Source organism: Salvia hispanica, chromosome 3 (genome assembly GCF_023119035.1).
Source record: "Salvia hispanica cultivar TCC Black 2014 chromosome 3, UniMelb_Shisp_WGS_1.0, whole genome shotgun sequence".
Lineage (NCBI taxonomy): Eukaryota > Viridiplantae > Streptophyta > Magnoliopsida > Lamiales > Lamiaceae > Salvia > Salvia hispanica.
Window position 1 is genome coordinate 49910905 of NC_062967.1, and position 24406 is coordinate 49935310.

The 24406-nt window shown below is 35.0% G+C and overlaps 2 protein-coding genes across 3 annotated transcripts; both read right to left on the reverse strand.

The window, feature by feature from the left end:
* Positions 1–1019: 1019 nt before the first annotated feature.
* Positions 1020–4233, reverse strand: LOC125212116. The gene is made up of 4 exons (XM_048112181.1): positions 3400–4233; positions 1987–2045; positions 1700–1892; positions 1020–1601 (listed from the first exon to the last, which is right to left on the reverse strand). The coding sequence occupies exons 1-4, from the start codon at positions 4105–4107 to the stop codon at positions 1245–1247; spliced, it is 1317 nt and encodes a 438-aa protein (XP_047968138.1). The 5' UTR covers positions 4108–4233; the 3' UTR covers positions 1020–1244.
* An 875-nt stretch (positions 4234–5108) lies between these two features.
* LOC125213505 (formin-like protein 14) lies at positions 5109–14155 on the reverse strand. 2 transcript variants are annotated; one of them, XM_048114093.1, is made up of 19 exons: positions 14000–14155; positions 13592–13710; positions 12786–13489; positions 12473–12694; positions 12242–12380; positions 10468–12076; positions 10249–10372; positions 9534–9605; positions 9262–9360; positions 8087–8128; positions 7924–8004; positions 7786–7836; positions 7622–7703; positions 7430–7524; positions 6964–7035; positions 6776–6892; positions 6229–6297; positions 5961–6027; positions 5109–5741 (listed from the first exon to the last, which is right to left on the reverse strand). In XM_048114093.1, exons 2-19 carry the CDS (start codon positions 13662–13664, stop codon positions 5524–5526), a joined length of 3936 nt encoding a protein of 1311 aa, XP_047970050.1. In that variant the 5' UTR covers positions 13665–13710; positions 14000–14155; the 3' UTR covers positions 5109–5523. The 2 variants fall into 2 exon arrangements, with proteins under 2 accessions (XP_047970050.1, XP_047970047.1); XM_048114090.1 differs by having other exon boundaries at positions 10468–12380.
* Positions 14156–24406: the final 10251 nt, after the last annotated feature.

The window sequence follows — 24406 nt, forward strand, 5'->3', positions numbered from 1 at the left end:
CGGAAACTTCAATTAAGTGGAATCATGATTGAAGTCCATATTGGCTAATCTCGTACAAAGATGAATTGGTTTTTTAATTGGTTTTCATTTTCCATACTCATTGCTGATTCTTCTTTATGTAGAGTCGTAGACATGTAACGTTCTCGTTCCTATTGTATTAATTCGTCAAATTTAAAAGTACGTAAATCAGAGCTTGGTTAAATAATTAATCGATTTCTTTGTGACTTTAATTTTATGTTCATTTATCATAAAATGAAGAATTAATTTGCTTTTTATGAGATTACAATATAAATAATGTTGATTAGAAGTGTCAGTGTGGTCATGGAAGATGTTTCCAGATGGCAATAACTAATAATTGTAAAAGTTAGAATAAATTTTGTTAATATATACGTTTATTTTTATTTATATAGTACTATTATTAATTGGGTTTTCCTTTAAAAATCATCCACCACCATTTGCACGTCAAAGTTAAATTTATATGCCATCTCACAGAGCTGACATATTTCCAATCTCGATATTTTCAAATCTGCAAAAGTTAAAAGTTTATTTGTGTCCTCAACCCAAAATAGTACAATTGTCCAATATTGAGTGAAGGTAAATTACGTAGAAAAGATGTATAGCTCACAAAATAAGTTTCATTATCAAATCAAATAAAGTGCTTTTTCATTTTGTTATAAACTTCTTAATTTAAGAGCAAAAGTATGAAGCCTATCTATGAGACTATGGCCTAATCCAATGATGTTAGGACCACTTACCATCATAACATGGATACTAGGACCACAAAACCATGGAAAAACAGTTGAAAGATTCCAACGCAATTAGAAAAAAACACAGACAGAGAGACCATGATGCCTAAATTTTGTCATATATATCCTCTTTAGATCAGATGCCAGATTGATGACAGGATTCTGTTTTCTTTTAAAAAGGAAAATATCCCATTTTTGTAAGAAAAAATGTAATGTCATCAAAAAGCTGGCAGCCTGTTATCATAGGATATATTCCTAAATCTGTTTGTGAAGTTTGAATCTTGAACCCCATCTGAACTGGTAATATTAATCAATTTACAGTTCAAAACTAGTACAAAAAATCCATACCCGTCTGCGGTCGGGGTGCCTCGCTAATCAGAAAAGACGTCGCAAAGCAAGAAAAGTTAAAGACTAACACAAGGGAAACTGCACATTTCCTTGATCACTAGTGCTGCTACAAACTCAAATCATACTAGATTAGTGCCATTGTTTATTTACTTACTGATGAACAAAAGGGTACCTAGAGGCGTAGTATTCTTGTGCACGAGAGGCGCCATCCCTAGACATCAGTCCTTCGAGATCTCCTATGATTCTTGCAAGCCATATCTCGAGATTCCTTTGGATCTCTTTGAAATTGTTTCTGATGGAGTCCAGGGCTCGCCTAGTGGCTACGTTAGCTGCCCCTTCGACCTCCCCTCCGTGGTAGCTCTTTCCTCTCTCAGTTTGTAGTGCTGTGAGTTTCTGGCTGGTTTCAGAGGCTCGTTGCTGCAGACGAAACGCCTCTAGCAAGAACTCAGTTTGCCTTTGGATGCGAAACTCTGAGCTCAGAGTGGCTTCACATGGATCACTAGCTTGCTTTATGATTAAAAAGGATATCATTTCAGAAACCAAGTTTTATTCCTAAAACTCAATCAAATTTTTAAAAAAATTTGTATAGAAGTCGGAATGATTACCATTCTCCTGCAAAGATCATCGATCTTTCCTGCTAATGCTTGGTACCTCTTGGCCTGCTTTCGCATCGGTGATGGTGCCTTCGAAAAATCTGCCCTGCAAACTCGTTCTAAATTCAGCAGTTCTTGCTCAAGTAGCTTTAATTTAGACGAGACTCCACTAGAATCACCGTCTACCTTCCAAGGGGACTCCCTTCTGCACAAGAGACAGTTGTGGCTGTGGCATTAGATGCACAAATTTTGGTTTTGGGCTCTTTGCGAAGTATCAGAAAGATGGTGTCGATATTTACCTAGAAACGAAATGCTTCACGTGGTAAACTGACTCGGCTGATTCGTACTGCTGCATATCCTGCACAGATGCCATCAAGAATCAGCATCCCGTAAGAACCAGGTAAAGCAAACACAGGGTTTCATATCCCATTTCATCAGCAAACATTCGGAGTGTATCTATGAAATAACAGACGAAGAATGAAATTGTTCATCCACGAAGAATTCAGCATGATGAAATATACACTGTTTAGAAACCACACTCTTTGCCACCAAATGAGTTAACTGACAAATATCACAAACAAATCTAGACTAAAAAAACTCCACATTGCATCATAAAACGAGCAAACAAAGCTGCGAGCATGAACGTGAAGTGAAGAAACATTGATAAACAAACAGGGTAACGAAACAAAGCTGCGAGCATGAAGTGAACGTGAAGTCAAGCAAACATCAAACTTGGTGTGATATTTTGTTCCTATGAAGACAAAATAAGTGGCTCCAAATCTTGAACTGTAGTTGGTCAATATATGCAAAATATCGATTACAGTCAGCATCTCGATCTAAAAAATGTGGTCCAGGCTTCACAAGGGAAGACAATGAAAGGTTTAGCTCATCAGCATCCAAAGGAAAAAAAATAACTTTTGTGAACTAAGTTTCCCTAGATTGAAGAAGTTATAAAGGAAAGAAGTTTTGGTGAGGACAGACTACAAGACAAACAGGACAGAGACTAACAAATTATAATGATTAAACTCTCTGTCTAAGATAATAACACAAAAAATTTTGAATTTGAATTCACCCGCTAATTATGATGTCCCGCTTGAATTATAAACCTCGTCGTGTCCAAGATTCGAGCTTTGTATAATTCTCATGGACCAAGGAAATATAAATGTAAATGCACAAATGCAAGAATGAGAATTCAGATAACTGGGATAAAATACGAAAACATCATTATCAAACAAATGGGGTCTAGCAGTCGGTATAAATAAAACAATATTAGCATGTGTGGGTAAATCTTGGTGTAAAATAAGTTTTTACTTTAATTAACCTTAATCTTGACTTCAAACACTTATGATCCCCCTCTGCTTGCATGATTAGCTCTTAACTCTCGATTTGAATAACAACACATTGAGAAGTTTTCCAGTAGAAGCTCAAGATTTTCAATGCAAATAAATTTATCAAACTTCTACTCCTAAAATCTTACTTGCTGTCATTTTACATCACACACACACAAAACTTCCTTCACATTCAAAGAATTTGAGGGCAATAAAATAATTAAATCTCCCAGTTCTGAAATTATTAGTTTCTGAACAGAAATCATGCTGCCCTTTTTCGACAAACACACAAAGCTTCCTTCAAGAAACATTCTTTCACATTAACAATCCAAAATTCAAAGAACAAGCCAACAACAATTCTTGATATTGAAAAAACACTCTCACCTGCCATTGGCTAGCTTTATCAGACCAAAATTTGGAGGCAGCAGAATTCAAGAAATCTGAGGTAAAGCCATCATGACTCTGCCCATAAACAGACCTCATCTCATCCACCCCATCACCATTGAAGCAGTCCTCCTCCACCCCCTCCGAAACCCCAGCTTTGGCAGCAGCATAGCTCAAGCCCATGTCACCATAGCACTCCCCACCGCTCTCACAATTACTCCTGCTCATGAAGCTCAGCATCTCCTCTCTCTCACTAACCTCTCTCTTCAAATCCTCAATGCTGGCCTTGAACTCAGTCTCCACTCCCTCAAAGTCCTCAACTTTACTCTTCAAGAAGGCGATTTCCTCACTGCACTCGTCGATCTGCTGCAGCAGCCTCTTCTCCTCCTGCTGCCAGGCGTGCCTGTGGCTGGCGAAAATCTCGACAACTCTGGCGTTTGCCTTGGAATCCTCTTTCCTGCGCGTGTGGAACTGCTTGAGCTGCTCCTCCGCTTGCATTAGCTTAAAGGAGAGAGCTTTGTTCTGGGTTTGGTATGTGGAGATTAAGTGGATTGAGTTCTTGGGCAACAAGCCCAGAAAAATTGTGAAGCTGAGGCCTAAATAGGTGGAGAGGAGCTCGCTGAAATGGAGGTCTTCTTGGTTTTTGGTTTGATAGATTTCTTCTTCTTGTTGTTGTTTTTGTTGGTGGTGGTGTTCTTGGGCAGCCATTGCTCAAAATTTTGTTTCTTCTTTTGTCTCTGGTTGAGAAGGTTTCTGAATTTATGGAGTTTAAGGGTAGTTGGTGTTTTTTGGCTGGAGGGTTGGAGTATGTGTACTGTGTATGAGATAAAATGTGTCCTTTTTGCCTTTTCCTGAAATATACAGTTTTTTGGGGAGAGAACTTTTAGATTTATATGGAGGTATGTTTATGGAGTTAAAATAAATTTATGATAGTTGGAGTACAAATGATGTTCAGAAATGTGAGATGTAAAAGTGCTTACCAAATTTTCAAAATAAACAAATTCCAAGGCAGTAGCTTGTAGAATTATTTTGTCACTTTTATTTGTAATTTTCACATAATAAACCAATTCCATGAGGTTAAAGTAATTAATCAAAGATGGTCCTCCTAAAATGGAGTACTACTTGTAGATCATAAGCGCATTACTTTTTATCTAATAAAATTAGCAATTTACAACCCAGCATTTATTATTCATGGGTCAAATATTTATTTTTATAGTACATTTTTTAGTCAAATTAGTATTTATTATGTATTATAATTAAACTATAATTGCAATTAAAATAAAGTACAATATTAAAAAAAATTATATCTAATTGAAAAAATTAAACGCATATTCATCCATTAAAAATGATTACAAAAAAAAGAGACAAAATTGCCAAAATTTGATACTCCACAATTCATGCCTAGTACTCCTACTAGCCTACATAGAATTGAAAAATATCATGAGATGAGGGACTAGAAAGGCAAATACAAGTTTTTAAAATTTGATAACGCTCATTTCTTCATTTAATGAGTCTGTAGCAACCAGCAGATTCAGATGCTAGGAAGGAGGGTTTGTTCAGGCTTTAGACATATTATTTCTACGTCATGATTAAAATTATCATTTTTTTTGGTGAAGAAGTAACAGTGGACGATTAATGCATTCCAATAACTGAAATTAAATGAATATTTCAAATATGAGCAATACCAAAAAATAAGACATGGGAGAAACTTGAGTAACAAATTCATTACATATACTCCTTATAGATCCACTATATGACATGGCATAGCATGTCCATTCCGTACATTTCTCTTTAGAAAAAAAAGGGATAAGTTTATGTACAAGAAAAGTAGATATATATATATCTGCCAATTGAATTCAAACAATTGAATTGCCTCCCAAAATCTCTGCCTCCTCTACGCAGATTGTAGCAATAACAATGTACAATTTCTACATTTGGAAATAATGCTCCTACCAACAAGCAATAGCCCGGTGCGGAGCCAGTCAAACCCCACGATTCATTCATCTGAGAGATGAATCAACCTTGGATGCATGCTAAACTCATTGATGCCAACGCGACAGAGCAATATGTTGAGATATTGCACGAAAGGGATGACACCAAAAGCAATACCTGCTGGTCCGCGCATCAAGAAGCTTGTTTCTGATTACGAGCGTTTATTTTTGCACGAAGAGCATCTATGCCTTCTTTCCTTGCAGGCGAGTCCTTCCACGCAGGAGAATTAGTTGCTACTTGTTCCTTGAGTGCTTCCTTCTCCAGTTTCTTCTTTTCAGCTTCTGCCTGCTGCTCATTTTCATCATGGGCCTTATTGAACAGCTTGGTGAAGACTGCTAGAGTTTGAGTCACTGCAGATACAAAACCACATATATAGTTTAACAAGGCGGAATACTACTCTGTTCTCCCTTTATTTACGACAAGCAATAGTCACATCCCCTTTTTTTGTTATTGGGGTTATTCATGCCTTCACTTGGGACACAATAAGCAAAATGACCCCGTAGAACCCAGAAATAACGAACAAAGATGCATAGATGCCAACGATACAGGAAAATTAAACTGTCCCAAACCTTGCTCAAAGGGACATCTTGCTGGGTCTTCGCCAAAATACTTTGACAGCGTATCTGCATTTCTCCCCTGTATATTACATTGTTATGATTTTTATTAGTAACAACAAAATAGAACCAAACAATGCATTGGCCCAAGCCCCGCATCAGAAATAACACTTAACCTCACCATTTCAGAGCAGGCAATAACAAGTGATCTCACCTCAGATCACAAGGGGAATTCCAAAAGAAATATGTTTAAGATGCATTAGAAATAACAAATAGAGCTCACCACTTCAGAGTAAAGGTTGACAAGTGACCTAACTTCCGCGTCAGCAATATGGAGAAAACTTGTTAACACCTGTTAAAGCCAGTTCAGCAATTCCCCAACTTTATACATAGGGTTTAAAATGCATATGACATCTAAACACTAATATGCAGGCTAGTGAGCTCATCATCAGAGCCAGTACTGCAGATTATTTGATAATGGTTGCAAGCATGCAGGTTCCTATAATTGACAACATAGTTCAAGCCTTTTAAAAAAAATAAAGATGTAAGATACAAAAAGATTTACTCCCTCCATGGGTCCTAAAAGCAATATCATGATGGAATGCCACCAAGGATGAAGGATACAAAGGGACACAAAACCATGAGTGGAATTTCAATACATTCGATTGTTTGAGAGAATTAACCTATGCACTCAATTCATTATATTTATTTCTATGCTGTAAAACACAATGAGGAAACTTCCTATGTAGTCATAAAGACAGGAGGTTGGGTTCAAGTAGCAATTTTAGCCATTGAGGATGAGAATGTATCAAAACATTATGCATTCTGACCTTCCGAAAGCCAGAGGATACAGCACCATCATTCTCTGCTGCAGCTAGTTCCTGTTCAACCTTCTCAAGGCCTTTGCTAACAGCTTGCATTTCTTCAGCCAGAGTCTTTAATTGTATCTGGTGAAGCCACAATAGGATTAATAAGCAGCATACATAGTTACATATTCACTGCAATTCATCCGACCAACCTTGGATGCTGGTTCCAAATGTCCAAGATCCTTACTGAAGTCTAGCAACTCTGGCATCTTCTCAGACAGGATCTAAAAACAGATAGAAAGTTGAGAAAATCATAGTAATCGCGAAAGGAGCTATGAAGTTACATCATTCGAAAAATTGCTGCAAAAACAGATTCATTGAATACTACCAACAGATCCAGCATCAGAAGAGAGGTAGGATCAATAACTTTCTTTATGACAAGAACCCCACTAAGTAACACATGGTTAGGTTGCCTACAATCAACAACTACATTTCCCGCAAATGATACAGGCTCACTTGACTTCCAGGAAATGGATTATGAAATTATTCATATATTATTCCATGTTTAACCTACAACCAATTGTCTTCCATTTCCATTTCCTTTCCTCCACCTCCAAACCTGATAGGCAAACACCTCCTAAGGTGCAAGAGACATTACAGTTACAAATAGAACTCTACCTTACATAGGTAATGCATTAAGGTCATTTTGTTATTTCTTGCACGAGTATCAGAAAGTTTAAGAAGACTATCCAACTTGAATCCAATAGCAGAGCCTGCGGTGCAAGTTATTAGAGGATGAGTTGCAATTCAAGATATTAGAATGGAAAAGGAATATATTAACAATATAGGAGCTTTTATAGCATCGTATACCTCTAGCTGTACCCTGGTTTAGTGCATTTCCCAGTGTAAGGATTGTTTGCATGATTTTTCGTAACTTCACAGACTCCTTAACCTACCAAAAATTGAAGAATGAGAAAGATATGGCTGATACCACATATTCACAGGTAAAAAAATTCAAGCAAATATAAGAGTACCTCCCTAGCAGCATCATTGATTGTGTGCAAGTTAACTTTTAGGTCCTTCACCTGAAGAATGAAACTAGTTATATAATCAACAATCAACAATGAAGCTTGTAGTTAAAAACTGTGTCAAGCATATATAAACATATGCACCTGAGTATTAAAAGTTATTGTGAAAGCAAATACTCTTAATTTGGATTCAACTCGTGGAACTTTCATTAGTTCCAGGAAAAACTGAAATATTTGAAACGCAATTGTTAGTAAATGATAAAACATTATATAGCAATTCTATAAAGTAACCAAGAAAATCTTGAACCTGTTCGCACTTTCCTAGCATCTCCTTGTCCCCGCTGTAATTCTGGAAGGAAAAGAATATAAGAAAGGAAAAAAGTACACTATGCTAATGTGAAGGAAAGAGTTAAACAAATGGGAATAGATAGTTCAAATATGGGTACAATTGATAAACTTTCACGGGTTTGAAACCTCTTTAGTTTTCTGGGATTAATTTATATCAGATTTTGCTTGTTTCTCAGAGCCTATTTGTCTCAGCCCTCTTAAGACAATTTTTCAAACTAATGGGATTTTGCAGGCACACACTTGTAACTGAGGAAATTTGTTAAATACATTATATTGTACATACATATCCATATTTCATAAATAATATGCATTTACATTGCAATTAGGTTTATATAAGAGAGATACACACATGCATATGACATAATACATCTTCTGGTTGCTGCTTTTTTTTGAAATTGAAGTCATGTGATGCCAATGCTGAAAAGCATATGCTATTCCCAGGAATATAGAGTATCCAGGGAAATATCTTCAAACCATGGTGTTCAATTTTAATATAGTTAGACATTTTGATATACCTTGGCAGAATTGTATACGCTTAATTTAATGAATTTCTTTCTTTAAAACATTAGCTTATCATTTATATACACAGGTCATCTAGTTAATGAATACACAGAAATTCACTCCCAAATCTATGTTTTTTTACATACTTTCACAAATATATTGTGCAGTGGAAATGTATGCATAAACTAGTATGCATATATATTCACAGGCACCACAAGTATCCAATGCATATGTGTACTAGTAAATTACAACTGTCTCAAAATGAATACCCCCCCCCCCCTCTTCTTACTTCAATCTATTTCTCAAAATGCTGTCAAATAATTCAATGGGAATACTTGAGACAATAAGAACTCCACATGGCTTTGATTCACTTTTCTGAAGTTATCCATGTCTATCAGGCATTAATTCGATAAATGGCACTGGATCCTTCATTATTGTGTCCAAATTTGGTCCTGATATATCATGGATACACAACAGCTCCTTTTCTTTGTTTTAAATTCACAAATAACAACATGAAATAAAAGTATAGATATAAATTTCAAACACAGTATAAACTAGCATGATACATTTTGTAAAACGTATGAACATAGCTTGACACCCACAGAGAGAAAGGGGGGAGGGGAAGAATAATACCTTTAGTGTCTCCATTTCCTCTTTAGTAGGACAGAATTTTATAAGATTTTCAACTTGATCAATGTCCAATGCAGAGGAATCCAAAGCCAGGATCGCATTCTATTAAAATGAAAAAATAAAGTGAAAAAATAATAATTTGCACACATGGTTTTATTGGTTGAAAAGGAATTTCAGTTTCTGCAATGAAATAATAATATAAGGCCTATTGCAACCATCTACTTAGGCAACAAATCAAATTATTCGCAAATGAGAGGATGACATCAAGAACTTACATTCATATCTGGAAGGGGTATCTTAATTTTCGTGAGCATGATTTCACAGTTATAGGCTCTACGCAAATCAACCTGGACAGGATAAAACACTGAATTAAACTAATAAAGAACCAAACAGGAAGATGATTTATCATTTAATGTCACAGAGATGCAACTCAACTAACAAACAGGAAGATGATTTATCATTTAACGTCACTTTTCCCATGACTTGGCTTTCTTCTAACTTTGTTTAACCTTTTTCAATTGAATTTCTCTTTATTATTTAGTCACCTCTCTATCAGCATGTGATTATCAATATGAAGTGTTACAGTTCAACACGAGAATCTGAACTCAAAAGTGTTTTATTTAGTCACCTGCTCCTGTTAATTATAGATTTGGATATTACAGTTTTCTAATTTTGGTTTTATTTAGCTTCTCATAATGGATGCATGCCTCTAAGCTCTTCATATGGACTAACAGGAGAATGCCAAAGATGTGAGGTAATGTTTTTTTCACTAAAATAGATGAATAGCAATGGAAAGATTTTTTGCAGTCCTTGAAAGAATGATGCTAGTTAGATCAACAATCATTCTTTGATTCTTTAGTTTTTGCTATTCCAAATATTACGTAATCAGATAACATTCAGGTAAATCGAGAAAAATGAAGTAAATGACATTTAAGTTTACAACAAGTAGGCAATGACCGATACAGCTACTAAGTTGAATGAATGTAATACCAATTGCACTTTTTCTGGCTTATTTATTTTGGAACCACGTGCGCCTGTACCCTTGTTAGCACCATCTGAAGCAGATGCCACTGAGAAAAGGCTCTCAAGTTCAGAAATATCAATTTCAGGTGCCCTACAAAAAATTACCAGTGTTCCATTAGATGTTGCCTAAGGTCAAGGTGAATTAATATAATTAACGTAGGACTAGGAAGATTGGGATACACCCACTTTGACTGACTATCTTGTTTTGGAGCATCAGCCCACAAGCTCCCTTGCATTGCTCGAGTAACTTTCACCCAATGTAAGGGCTTCAGGGAAGTTTTTTTAGGGGGGATTGAAGAACTAGCACTTCTTCCTTTCGCTGAGGGCAAAACTCTGCCTCTTCCTAAAGCTGGAGGTGGAGGTACGCTGGAGCTCTTTCCTCCAGGAGGTGGAGGAGCAGATCGTAAACCATGACCTGGAGGTGGAGGAGGTGCTGCACCTGGAACAGTAGGTGGTGGAGGTGGAGCAGGAGCAGGAGCTGAGCCACGTCCAGGAGGTGGTGGGGGTGGGGCAGGAGCTAAAACACGGCCAGGAGGTGGTGGAGGTGGGGTAGGAGCTAAACCACGACCAGGAGGTGGTGGAGGTGGGGCTGGGGCTGAACCACGGCCTGGAGGAGGTGGTGGAGGTGGGACAGGTGCTGAACCACGGCCTGGAGGAGGTGGTGGAGGTGGGACAGGTGCTGAACCATGGCCTGGAGGAGGTGGCGGAGGTGGGACAGGTGCTGAACCACGGCCTGGAGGAGGTGGCGGAGGTGGCGGAGGTGCTGAACCACGGCCTGGAGGAGGTGGCGGAGGTGGGACAGGTGCTGAACCACGGCTTGGAGGAGGTGGCGGAGGTGGGACAGGTGCTGAACCACGGCCTGGAGGAGGTGGCGGAGGTGGGGGTGGAGTTGCTCCTGAACTACGAGAAGGCAGTTGTGGAGGTAGAGGAGGAGCGGGCGGAGGTGGGGGTGGAGCATGTGTTGGACCATTCCCAGGAAGCAGCGGAGGTGGAGGTGGAGGTGGAGGTGGAGGTGGAGGTGGAGGTGGAGGTGGAGTTGAACTACGTCCAGGAAGTGGCGGAGGTGGGGGTGGAGGTGGAGCAGGTGCTGAACCATGTCCTAGCAATGGTGGAGGTGGAGGTGGAGCTGCTAATACATCACAACTCGAAGGTGGCGGCAGGGGAGGTGGTGTTGGAGGTGAAGTTGCTATTAACACACCACCGGAAGGATTAGCAGGTGGTGGTGGAGGAGGAGGCGGGGATGTTGTTGGCTTGGGAGTTGGAAGTGGAGAAACTACTGAACCACTATTTGTAGGAGGAGGAGGGATTGTGGCTGAACCACGAGAAGGTGGATCTATTGCTGGAGCATGAAGACGAGGTAGTGGAGGTGGAGGTGGAGGTGGTGGAGGTGGTGGATGAGAGGGGATGTCCGTAGAAATATCATGTGAAAAAGGAGCTGGCAGTAGCAGCCCTTCAGACGAACCAGTGGGAGAAGATGAAGGAAGTTCCTTGCTATCAGTGATTGATAGTTGAGAATGCCCTGTAACAGAATCAGAAGACGAGGAGGTTTGCAATGGTGGCTGAAGATAAGTTAAAAGTTCAGAATCTGAACTTTCCATTTCCTTTGAAGTTTCACGAATAGCATGAGAATCTAACTGCATGTCATCAGTAGTCAAAGTTTGGATAAGATCAACAGGGGTCGACCTTATTGGCTTAAATTGATTATCATAGGTCCTGAGTTCAGAGGCATCCTCTAAAGTAAAATCGAAAGATGTACGATCATCCAGCAAATTGAAGTCGGGTGCAATGGCTTTCTCTGCGTCCAGTAAATCAAGACTATCAGCAATGCTGGAAGCATTGTTTTCTTCTTCAGAATCAAGAGGTGATGAATAACCACTCATCCTCCTCAGCATCGACAAATCCTTGACATCATTCAACACAGTTAACTGCTTAAGTAACCATAATGCAGCATCATCATTACCATCAACCCAATCCACACCATTAAAAAACTCTTGAACCCTGGAAAAAGCTTCAATGGGCAGTCCACCTTTCTCCTCTCCATTCAACATTGGCGTATGAGCTTTGGGGGGGGAGCGGCTCTCAACATCTCCGAATAGCACCTGCCCTTGCACATCAAATATTTTAAAACAAAGTTTGTAAATTATGTAGCTAATCACTAATTAAACTATCTGCCAACGAAATGAAAATTTACCTCAGCCCTAAAGCCTTTAGGAAACCTGGCCTTTGAGTCCCAAAGAATATCCAAGTTCTCAGAGTTGAGCATCAATATATTAGACCTAATAAAAGCTGTATTGAACATAATACGGAACATCATAACTTCCCTTTCTGGATCTAAGTCAAAGTGGACGCATTCCAATACCACATCCCCTTGCACTAAACACTGTATATCAATCTTGATGACATCACTATCTTTCTGCATAGAATTCCAGCATACTCAAAATGTATAAGAATGCAATAGAACTTATTTGGATACTACGAAGAAAATCAAGGATCAAAATTCTTACTTGGCGATAATGACGAACATGTCTGCCCTTCTTATGCATGGAATAAAGCATTTGGGTTGATAGTCCATCTTTACTAAGGAGATTTCTACCGAAAACACGGACAATCGGTCTGCACCCTTTCTGATTATCAAACCTTGGAATTGATCGAAGAATGATACAGTCTAATGATAGAGGCCTCTCAGGTGGAGGCCACTCGGGGGATATGTTTCTTCTCGATATGTATTGGAGGTACCTAAGCTGAGATGGAAACGGATTCAACGGGGATAATAGCTGCAACAAACCTTTTGGACCTTCGCGATAAACCATTTCAAGAGTCTTTCTTTCACCACTATGCAACTTCCTAAAAACCAAGAAACTAGATAAAACAAAAGCAAGCAGTGGCCAACCTCCTCTTTCACAATGGAGCAACACCACATTTTGGAAATTCCCAAGAGAAAGCCAACTCTCACTCGCGCGAAGAAAATGATGAATTAAAGATAGCGGCAGCAAGGGGCAACCCTCATACTGCCTTGGATAATCCATAACAGTGACATCATATTCACATAAAATCTCTGCAAACTGGCTCCTCTTCTCTCCTTCTCGAAAATTAAATGCAAGAAATGAGGATTCTGGGAATTCTTCATGTAACTCATTAATGATTTCGTGCAAGTAAAGTCGGTATATATCCTCTGGTAGTACTTCAGTTGAGAAACAGGAATCAAAAACTGCACAAGGTAGCATTTGCTTCCATAAATACATATACATATAAAAACAAAAGCTGATGGAGACTAATATATCTGAAAACAGTATGTAATGAACCAAAATACCGTATACTCTGTCTGAAAGTTCGAGCAGACCATCTGGAGGTCTTTTGTAGAAGAATCTACTTAGTAATGACATATTTCAATAGTAATCAATCCTCCGTATAACACAATTCAATCTACACCTGAAAATGGCAAAACAAAATGAATTCACTAGACATTAACTCTCCCCAGTTACACAGTAGAAATATATTAGGGAGAATTGGCAAATTTCACTAATCTCTAAAAAAATATGCACCGAAAACAGGATTGCCTAAAATTTAGCACTCATAATTGATGGCGATTACGTATAAACTAAAACCTATTACTGCACAGAGCCTTAGTGAACTCACAACTCTAAAATCCCAACACAAACCCCAGAATTACCGAATAAACTAGGTATATATCCAACAAAAAATGATAATGAAATTTAACCAGATACAGATGGGGGGAGATTGACTGGACGATTGAGCAGCGGCGGAGGTGTTCAGAAACTCCGGATACGGTGGCGATGAGCTGATAATGCGGCGTCTAACGGCAGTGTGTGGTGTCGTCTCAATTTTTCATTTGATTGTTGATTTTGAAAAAATTCTGGACCAATTTGAAATTGAATTTGAGGGGAATACTACTATTCAGCCAGGATTTGAATGTGGGCGGTGAATAAGGTGTACGCCGCGCTTCGGTTGCTTGTACCTATTTTCCAGAAAGAAGATTACGCATTATTTTAGGCAAAACTGCATTTCTAAGTGAAAAATTTTGGGTAATTACTTGGTATAAATATTTTACTAATATTTCAATTTAATACAAAAAAGATTTAAGTTTATATAGTAATACTAAATGTTTATTTAATGTTCCAAACTAATATTCTCATTCCATCGAATCCTTTTTAACACCGTTACTTTTTTTCTCAAATGCTTCCTACTTCTCTACTTGTTTTCTTTTCAATCAAATTTAATAAAAAGATAGTATATTATAGGGGGTGTTCGGTTAGCAACACTAAATTTCATTATTAGAAATGTATCATGTTTGGTTCATAAGATTAACCCTTTCAACTTAATCTTAGATTGATAGTCTCATGATAATTAGTCATAAGCCTCATCCCTCCAACTAAAATAATCCCACAACTTAAATCCTAGATGGATAGTCTCATGATTATTAGTCATGACAACCGAATACCACCTATAAATTTGTTGCTTAGCTTGGTTGCATTTAGTTAGATATGGTAAATTTATTCCTCATTTCTTGATAAGATGGTTGTCATCATAAATTTTCCGATAGCAATAGTATAATCTACAGTTGTATCTCTAGTTGAAATCGGGAATAATTTTGTATCAATGATTATTATAAAAAAAATGTATCAATGAATATAATATATAAATAATATCAGGTTTATAACATTTTAGGATATAATTTTAGAGTGAATAAGATGAAAAAAAAGAGAAGTAATGGTGTTAGACGAGGTTTGACGGAATGTATCAATTCTAAAGACTAAGGCCCTACTTGGTATATTTTGCTCTTAGGAATAACCATTCCCTTTGGAATCACCATTCCATTCCACATGGAATAACCATTCCATCAATTTAGCTAAGGAATGGTCATTCCATTTCATTTCATATTCCTTTCTTCTAATTTTAAATTTTAACAAAATTATATAAATATTATTTTATTTATATTTAAATTTAATATCATCACAATTTTATAATAAAATTAAAATTTTAAATTTTTTAATAATTGAAAATCCACACACACACACTTCACACACTACACACATTTCACACACTACACACATTTCACACACTATACACATTCCACACATTTCACACACTTCACACATTTCATATATTTCACACACTACACACACTACACACACTTCACACATTTCACACACTACACACACTACGCACATTTCATACACTACACACTGTTTATGAAATATATGAAATGTGTGAAGTGTGTGAAATGTGTGTAGTGTGTGGAATGTGTGAAGTGTTTGTAGTGTGTGTAGTGCGTGTATTGTGTGAAATGTGTGTAGTGCGTGTAGTGTGTGAAATGTGTGTAGTACTTTTTTTGGTAGAATCAACATATTAATTATTCATATTTCATTTCATTCTATTTCCATATTAATTTAGTTATCAAACATGGGAAAAGAATTAATCAAGGAATAACAATTTCATTCCTTTTGCATTCCTTGTGCTTACCAAGCACAAGAATGCCCACCTTCATTTCATTCCCATCTCCATTTCATTCCCTCCTCATTCCATTTCATCATACCAAGTAGGACCTAAGGGCTTGTTCGGTGTTCCATAAATGGCATGTAATGGTGTCAAATCATGACAAAAAGGCTGGCTCGGTGTTCATTAAATATCTCTGCATGGCCCTCGATTTCCACTCCGCCTGCACTGTTTCCTTTGACTTTTGGAAGAAATATTTCACGCATGAGAGGTGATATTTGAAAACTCATCCGCTACAGTGCTCCACAATTGGCGATGAAATGACAGAAGGGTCCCTCGACTTTTTGGGGACCCACAATCATGACGGCAGGGTCCCTCCAACACATCTCGCGTCTGCGGGTGCCTCCTCACTTCTGAAAACTCCAGGGTATCCAACACACCTTCGATCAGCTCTCACCAATGACGTAGCGCTTAGCCCCATTAGCTGGATGGCGGTCGAGGCCGTAGCGAATACTACCATTTTTGTGGAGTGAAATGGAGGATGAGAGTGAGAGTGAATGACAACTACACATCTTCACACTCTCACTCCCTGAATAAAAGGCGAATGATCAATTACACTTCTTCACCTATGTTTATATAATGGTTCGGAATGGAGAATAACAGACGTTAGGTGTAAGAACTTATGCTCTTGTCCGCTAAAATAAGCAAATGGAATAACAAGCGTTTGGTAAGATATAAAAGTGAAATTTATAAGATATAAAAGTGAAATTTGTAAGCGAATGGAATTTGTGTAGTGTGTACTTCCCACACTATATACATTGTATGTAGTGTGTGAAATATGTGTAGTGTGTGAAATGTATGAAATGTGTGTAGTATGTGTAGTTCTATTAAGCACTTGGTAAGATATAAAAGTGAAATTCGTTTGATAAACGAATAGAATAACAAGCGTTTGGTATGATATAAAAGTCAAATTTGTAAGATATAAAAAGAGGTTTGTAAGTGATGTTACCTTCCCTATTATTCTACTATTAAGAACACGACGACAACACTTTTTCTCTTTTAAGCTTATGCATAACATTCTCGCACGTTATATGCACTTAAATTTAAATGATTAATAACCAACAATTTATATTGAGATAGTCAGTTACCTTCCAATTAATTCACTGTTAGTATTAATTATCTTCAAGAACCTTTTAACTTCTTGCACTCCCATTTCTCCTAATTGTCACAAAAATAAATAAAACCACTCGTAAACCTGTGAGGAGCCGTCTCATTATATATAAACTAGTGTTAACGACTGTGCTATGCACGAGACAAAATTTTTTTAAATAATGAAGATATATTAACTTAAAATAAAAAAATATAGAGTATATAAGTATAAAAATATATCTAGAAATAAAAATTAATTAAAATAAGTGTTTGTAATATTATAAATAATTGAAAATGTTATAAACAACAACATAAAGATATTTGTACTCCTCTCAACCCACTCTCAATGAAACATTTCATATTTTAGCAGATGATTGTATACTCCCTTCGTCCAATAGTAATGGAGACGTTTATTTTCAGCACGTAATCTAAGAAAAATTGTGTTAAGTGAGTTATGTAAATGAAGGATAAAGTAAGAAATGAAAAAGATAGAGAGATGGAGGGAGAATAAAGTAAGAGAGAGTAAAGTAAGTGAGAAGAATATGTTGACTTTACTAAAAAAAGGAAATGACTCTAATACTATGAAATGTATCAAAATGACAAAATGACTTTTCTACTATGAAACAGAAAGAGTACTATTTTAATATTTAATATGAGTGTAATAGTGTACAATAAAAGAAATAACAAAAGAGATGTGTGGATGAAATAGAATAAGACATACAAATAAATAAAAATGTAATACTATTATTTACAAAAGAAAAAAAAAAGCAAACTATTTGAACGAATAAATAGTTCACTTGTTTCAATTAACAAAGCATAACTATTCATAAATGCAAAAAATAAGAATAACAATAACACTATAGTTCATAAGTTTTGAAATTGCAACATAGTACTTTATTTATAACTAAAAACATAATTTTTTAGAATTAAGTAAACATGATAAAACGAATAAAATAAAATCAAAATTAATAAATGCATTTTCATCAAAATTAAATTCAATAATACATGATAATATTTTAGAAATTATAAAAAATAGAACTCAACGTCATTAATAAAATTATCTTATCTAGTAGTAGAATAAATCAAATTAAGGACAAATTAATTACTATATAAATTTAATTACTTAATTAAAAATAATAATTTGGACAATATATATTATACAAAGTACTATAAATTAGTAGTGCATATTAAACCTTGTTTTTAAAACATAATATATAGCTCTAACTTTAGAACTCTATTCAAATTAAAAAAAATTCATCATCTCTACTTAATTTTAGTTGTTATTCTACATAGAGAGTAAGATTGCGACACATTATTCTGTCATAATCTTATCCGACAATTCCATCACCCAACATTATCGTTATGGTGTAATTAACTTAAAATAAAGAATATAGAGTAAATAAGTATAAAAATATATTTACATATAAAAACTAATTAAAATAAGTATTTGTAATATTATAAATAATTAAAAATATTATTTGGGCTTAAAAAGATATTTGCACCTCTCTCAACCCGCTCTCAATGAAACATTTCATATTTTAGCAGATTATTGTATAGTACTATTTTAATATTTGATATGAGTGTAGTAGTATAAAATAAAAGAAATAACAAAAGAGGAGATGTGTGGATGAAATAGAATAAGAAATACAAATAAAAGAAAAATCACAATTAACAAATGCATTTTCATAAAAATTAAATTCAGTGTTACATGCTAATATTTTGAAAATTATAAAAAATAAATAGAACTCAAAGTCATAAACAAAATGATTTTATCTAGTAGTAGAATAAATCAAAATCAACTCAAATATAACTATGTATAAAAGAAATAACAAAAGAGGAGATGTGTGGATGAAATAGAATAAGAAAAACAAATAAAGAAAGTCACAATTAACAAATGCATTTTCATCAAAATTAAATTCAATAGTACATGATAATATTTTGAAAATTATAAAAAAAAAATAGAACTCAAAGTCATAAACAAAAGGATCTTATCTAGTAGTAGAATAAATCAAAATCAACTCAATTATAACTACGTGTACTTCTAGTAATTTAAATATAAATATATTTATAAATTATATATCTTGAATATAAATATATATTTATAAGTATGTTAAAATTAAAAAAAATTGAGCAGAGAATGAATATAAAAAGATAATGATAAAGTAGAAATAGTAGAAATAACGATGTTTGCATTTCAGGAAATGTAATTAGAATAAGACATTTTTAAAAATATGCATTATTGTTGAAATGAGACATTTATTGGCGGATGGACGAAAAATGAAAAATTAAACATTTAATACACGGAGGGAGTAGTATTTTTTTTTTCAGAATTTTATAATTCAAGAGATTTGATCTCTTTAAAGAATTTTCATAAGTTTAATTTATGAAAAATATAAACATAATTTACAAACAATTGAGTATGCATTAATAACTTAATAACTTTAGTTCAAAGTATTATTATTTTATTTTATTTTAGATAGAAAACCTCCAACTTTATTATTGAATTCATCAAGTTAACGATTCATTTTACTATACAACAATTTCCAATAATCATACCTATATTTTTTAATTAAAAGTCTAATAAAAGGCAAAATAATAATATACAAATTTAATTATAAAAGAGAATTTAAATTAAAAAGATTTATACAAAGTCTTATAAATTAATAGTCCGAATTAAAACCTAATATTTAAAACACAAATATAATGATATAGCCATAACAACCAATTTGGAACTCTAAATATTTATAAATTTTCAATCATAAAATTCAACACAAATAAAACCCAAATAACACACTTCATAAACTAAAATACCAACACAAATAACACACTCCTTAAACTAATATCCAACACAATTAAAGCCCAAATAATAGTACACCATAAATTAAAATTCCCTACAAACCCCACGTGAAAAATCGGCGCCGCCCTCTCCCCCTCCCCCGAATCGGCGCTGCGCTCTCACTCTCCATCTCCATCTCCATCTCTCTCTCAATCGGCGGAATTGACTCGTGCATCGCCGCCACGCCGGCAAGCCCATCAGCCTGCATCGTCGCCACACCTTCCACTCTGCCTCGCCGCTCCTCCATCACCCTTCCTATGTCCTCTTCTCTCTCTCTTTCTCTCCCTCATCGGTGCTCCCTCCGCCTCGCTACTTCGCAGCCCGCCTGCACCGGCCAGCCTCGCCGGCGTTCCTTCCGCACAGCCTCGCCGCCCATGCCGCCTGACTCGCAGCTCCACCGCCCTGCTTCAACGGCGCCGTGGAGTTCTTTGTGTCTGAATGGGCACCTCCACGGCCTGTGCTGGCTGGTGCTCCTGTCCTCCGACGCCGGCGATGAGCCAACCGCCGCCTTGCCTCCACCACCCCTCCTCCCTCAGTCTTGCCGCGCTCGTCATCCGTTGTCGGAGCTGTCGCCGGATTCCAAGAGCTTTTCCCTGCTGCAATTAAAATTAAAAATAAAGAAATCAGAAATCAGTACCAAATAAATGGAGATTAATGGTGTGAAAGTGTGTTTATATAAGTGTTTAATCTTCTACGAGAAGCTATCATTTCATTAGACCAATTTTTTCTCAAATCCCTCTCTTCTCGTTTCTCTAATCTGTCCCTCTCTTTCTTTCTTCACATAAAAAAAATACTAAATACATCTGGTTTTACCATTTTCCCTCCAAAAAGAATATTATAGTAACTTTAATAAACTGCCACTACTTATTTTAAGTAGTATAGATATAGATATTTAGCTCATGCAGAAAATATGATGTTATTAAATCATTGGTAAAATATATATGTAGTACTAGTATATAACTTATCAGTTCAGGTGCATTTTATCGTCTTGTTTGTGTTGGATTAAATTCAGTTAAATTTAATACTGTTTACATTAAAACACCTTACATCTCGGAGTACTTATAATTCGAATGATAATTTATATGGGAAATAAAAACAAAATTTTAATCATTTTTGGCATATTGATGCATGTGCAAAATAAGTAGGGATGTCAATGCAACCCGCAACTTGTGGGCTAACCCGAATAGCCCGCAGAATGTATAGGGTTAGGGTTAAAAATTTATACTCCGATAAAATCACTGTCCGATTAGCTCGCACCCGATTAACCCGCAACCCGTTAGGGTCATATCCGAAAACCAGATGGCCTTGCCCGAAAATCCGCTAAAATTTTTATTGTTATATTTGTTTGACTCCTAATTGGACACATTCATTGATTATTTTAATAATATAGATAAATAAATAAAATAACTTTCAATTTTATATTAATTATACAAATTATGTATTAAAATTTTATTAATATAATAGTAAATAAATAAATTAGAAACTTCAAATTCATTAAAAAATATTTAAATTTCTAAAATATGCTTTAAAATATTTAAATTTATGTTTTGCACTTAAATATTAGTATTTATCATATTTGTGTTTGAGTTTAAGTATATATCTCAAATTTATTATAATTAAATATTTTATATTTTATAAATGTAACTAATTTTTGCCCCATTATTTATTGGATTGATCGCATGTTAATTTTAGCGGGAGCAACCCGATTAACCCGCTGGGCTTACCCAAAACCCGAGCTTTTAGGGTTAGGGTCGAATTTTTATAATCTGAAAAAATCACAATCCAATTAACCCGCACCCGATTGACTCGTCACCCGAGCAGGGTTGGCCCAAAAACCGGTGGGGCGGCCCGATCAACATCCCTAAAAATAAGATACACGCAACAAAAAAATAAAAGAACAAAATAAACAGATTGGAAAAGGAGGAACAAATTTGTTTGACATTAAATAACTTCATAAATAAATTTGTTTTTTATTTTGAATTATTCATCCTTTGAGTCCGTCTACTTAGGGCTGGGTCGATACGATATACCGTATCAAAAATTTTGTTTCGTTATCATACCGAAAATATCGATATGAAAGAATTTCATATCGTTATTGTTTCGAAAGTTTCGGTATACCGAAATTTCGGTATGGAAAAAAACTATACCGTTACCGTTTCAAAATTTCGGTATATCGTACCGAACTTCGGTATACCGTTCTGAACGGTATATCGATATTTCGTACGATATACCGAAATTTTATACCATTTCGAATACCTGTATACCAAAAAATATAATTTCAAAAGCGAAAAATAAAACCAAAATTAATATAATTTTAACATAATAAAATAAACATTGTCTACATCTTCATAATCAAAAAATATATAATTAAGTTATATGGATATATTTATGATTTAAACTTTAATCTTAAAAAAATAAATTATATTATTATTATTATTATTACTATTATTATTATTATTATTATTATTATTATTATTATTATTATTATTATTATTATTATTATTATTATTATCGTCATCATCATCATCATCATTATCATCGGTATAAACGATATGTATCGATAATTCGACACGTATTGATTTTCGATATATTTCGGTATACCGATAATATCGATATATATCGTATATTCGATATAAAACGGTATACCGCGGTATAAGAAAATTCATATCGTTATCATACCGAAAACTTTCGATACGGTATTGTATCGTACCGAAAGTTTCGGTATACCGAAAATTCGATATTTTTCGATACGATACGATCGATATACCGTTTTTTCGGTATATTTACCCAACCCTACGTCTACTCCATCTTTATTCCATTACCATTACAATTACCCTTTCCTTCAGCTATATTCTTTTATTCTTCTCCCTTCCATTTTGCCAAACTTAAAAATCAAACCTACGTAGAGAAATACTTCCTCCGTCCAATAACACGAATTCTATTTGATTTTGGCACAAATTTTAATAAATATAAAAATACTGAGTTAAATAAATTAGTGGAATGTGGATCTCACTAATATATATATTAGTTTTATGGTAAAAAAATGTAAATGGAATAAGTTCGTGGAACGCGAGACCTACTTACCATTTAGGGCATGTTCACTATAGAACATTTCCATCTCTAACATTTGGAAGAATTAAATTTTCTAAGAATTGAGCCATAATTAGCCACATAAATAATTCTTTTTCCCATTGTTTAGTATCTTATAATTGGTCTAAAAATTAACCCAAATATTTACCCAAATAAAGACTTTGACCTATAAATTTATGGAAGAGCGAATTTACCCCACTCCCAGAAAGGAGAGAGAAGATAATAAGGTGGAAGGGTGGGGCAATGAGTCATTTTCTAAGTCCAATTCTTGGTGGAGTTTGCAATGCAAACTCAATTCTTACATATTTTGAAAGATTTAATTGTATCCAATTCTAACCAATTCTCTACCATGCGGGCCCTCTGCCATTTGAGAGACCCCCAACAATTAATTAGTGTAATGTGAACAATCATAATACAAGAATTGACCCAAGAACTGACCAATTGTTACATAGTGAACACACAATTATAGTAAAAGTGAAATATGATTCTTATCATGAGATGGATAAAATTGGCAAAATAGGACGGATGGAGGGAGTATTTTTTTTTCCTCTTTATTATAGATGATTGATTAAATTTTTTACATAATTTTGTTATATTTTTTAAATATATTTTTGACTATTGATTTAAAATACCATTGGAGTAGGTATTAATGTGTTCTCTTCCCCTTCTCATCTACTCTCTCCGTCCCACAATAATTGTCACTCTTATTGTGCGTACGGATTTTAAAAATTGTAAAGAAAATTGATTGAAAAAGTTAGTGGAATGTAGGACCCACTTTTTATATTGGTTCTATAATAAAATGTGAGTAAAGTGAGTTAGTTGAACATGAGACCTACTTACCATTTATGGTAAAAATGAAGTGTGACAATTATTATGGGACAGACCGAAATTAGGTGTGACTTGGGACAACCCGAAATTATGGTAAAAATAAAGTAGGTGTGATTAGATGTTTTATTTTTAGCTAAAAAGATAAATGACTCAAATAACATGGAACAACCCAAAATGGAATACGACTCAAGTAACTGGGGACGGATGGAGTATGTAAGAAATAGAATGCTCCTTCTGTTCCTTTATAGTTGAGGCGAAACTTTTCGGCATGGAGTTTAAGAAATGGATGTTGAGTGTTAAATAAATAGGTAAAAAATTAAGAAAGATAAAAAAAAGTAAAGAGAATAAAATAAGAGAGAATAAAGTAAAAGTATGTAAAAGTGTTACCAATTTATACAGAAATGACTCAACTACGAGGAAACTTTTCAAAATGAAAAATGACCAAAACTATGAGAAAATCGATGGAGTATTAGATTGGTCAATTAATTAATCTGTTGCTTTAATAAAAAGTTACTTACTCCATATTTCTTTATTAAACACTTACACTAATTTTTAATTTTTTTAAAGAGGTAGGAGAAAAAAAAGATTCCTATTTTTATGGATAGAAAGGTACTCAGAGTACAACTTAACAATAAAAATCAAAATGCGTAAGTTTTTGTATGAGAAGTTGTGCGTGAATCAAATTCAACGCACAAATTGGAAATGGAAGTAGAGGGGAGTGTTATATTGCTAACTCAATGCTTAATTGCTAACTACAATTCAATAATA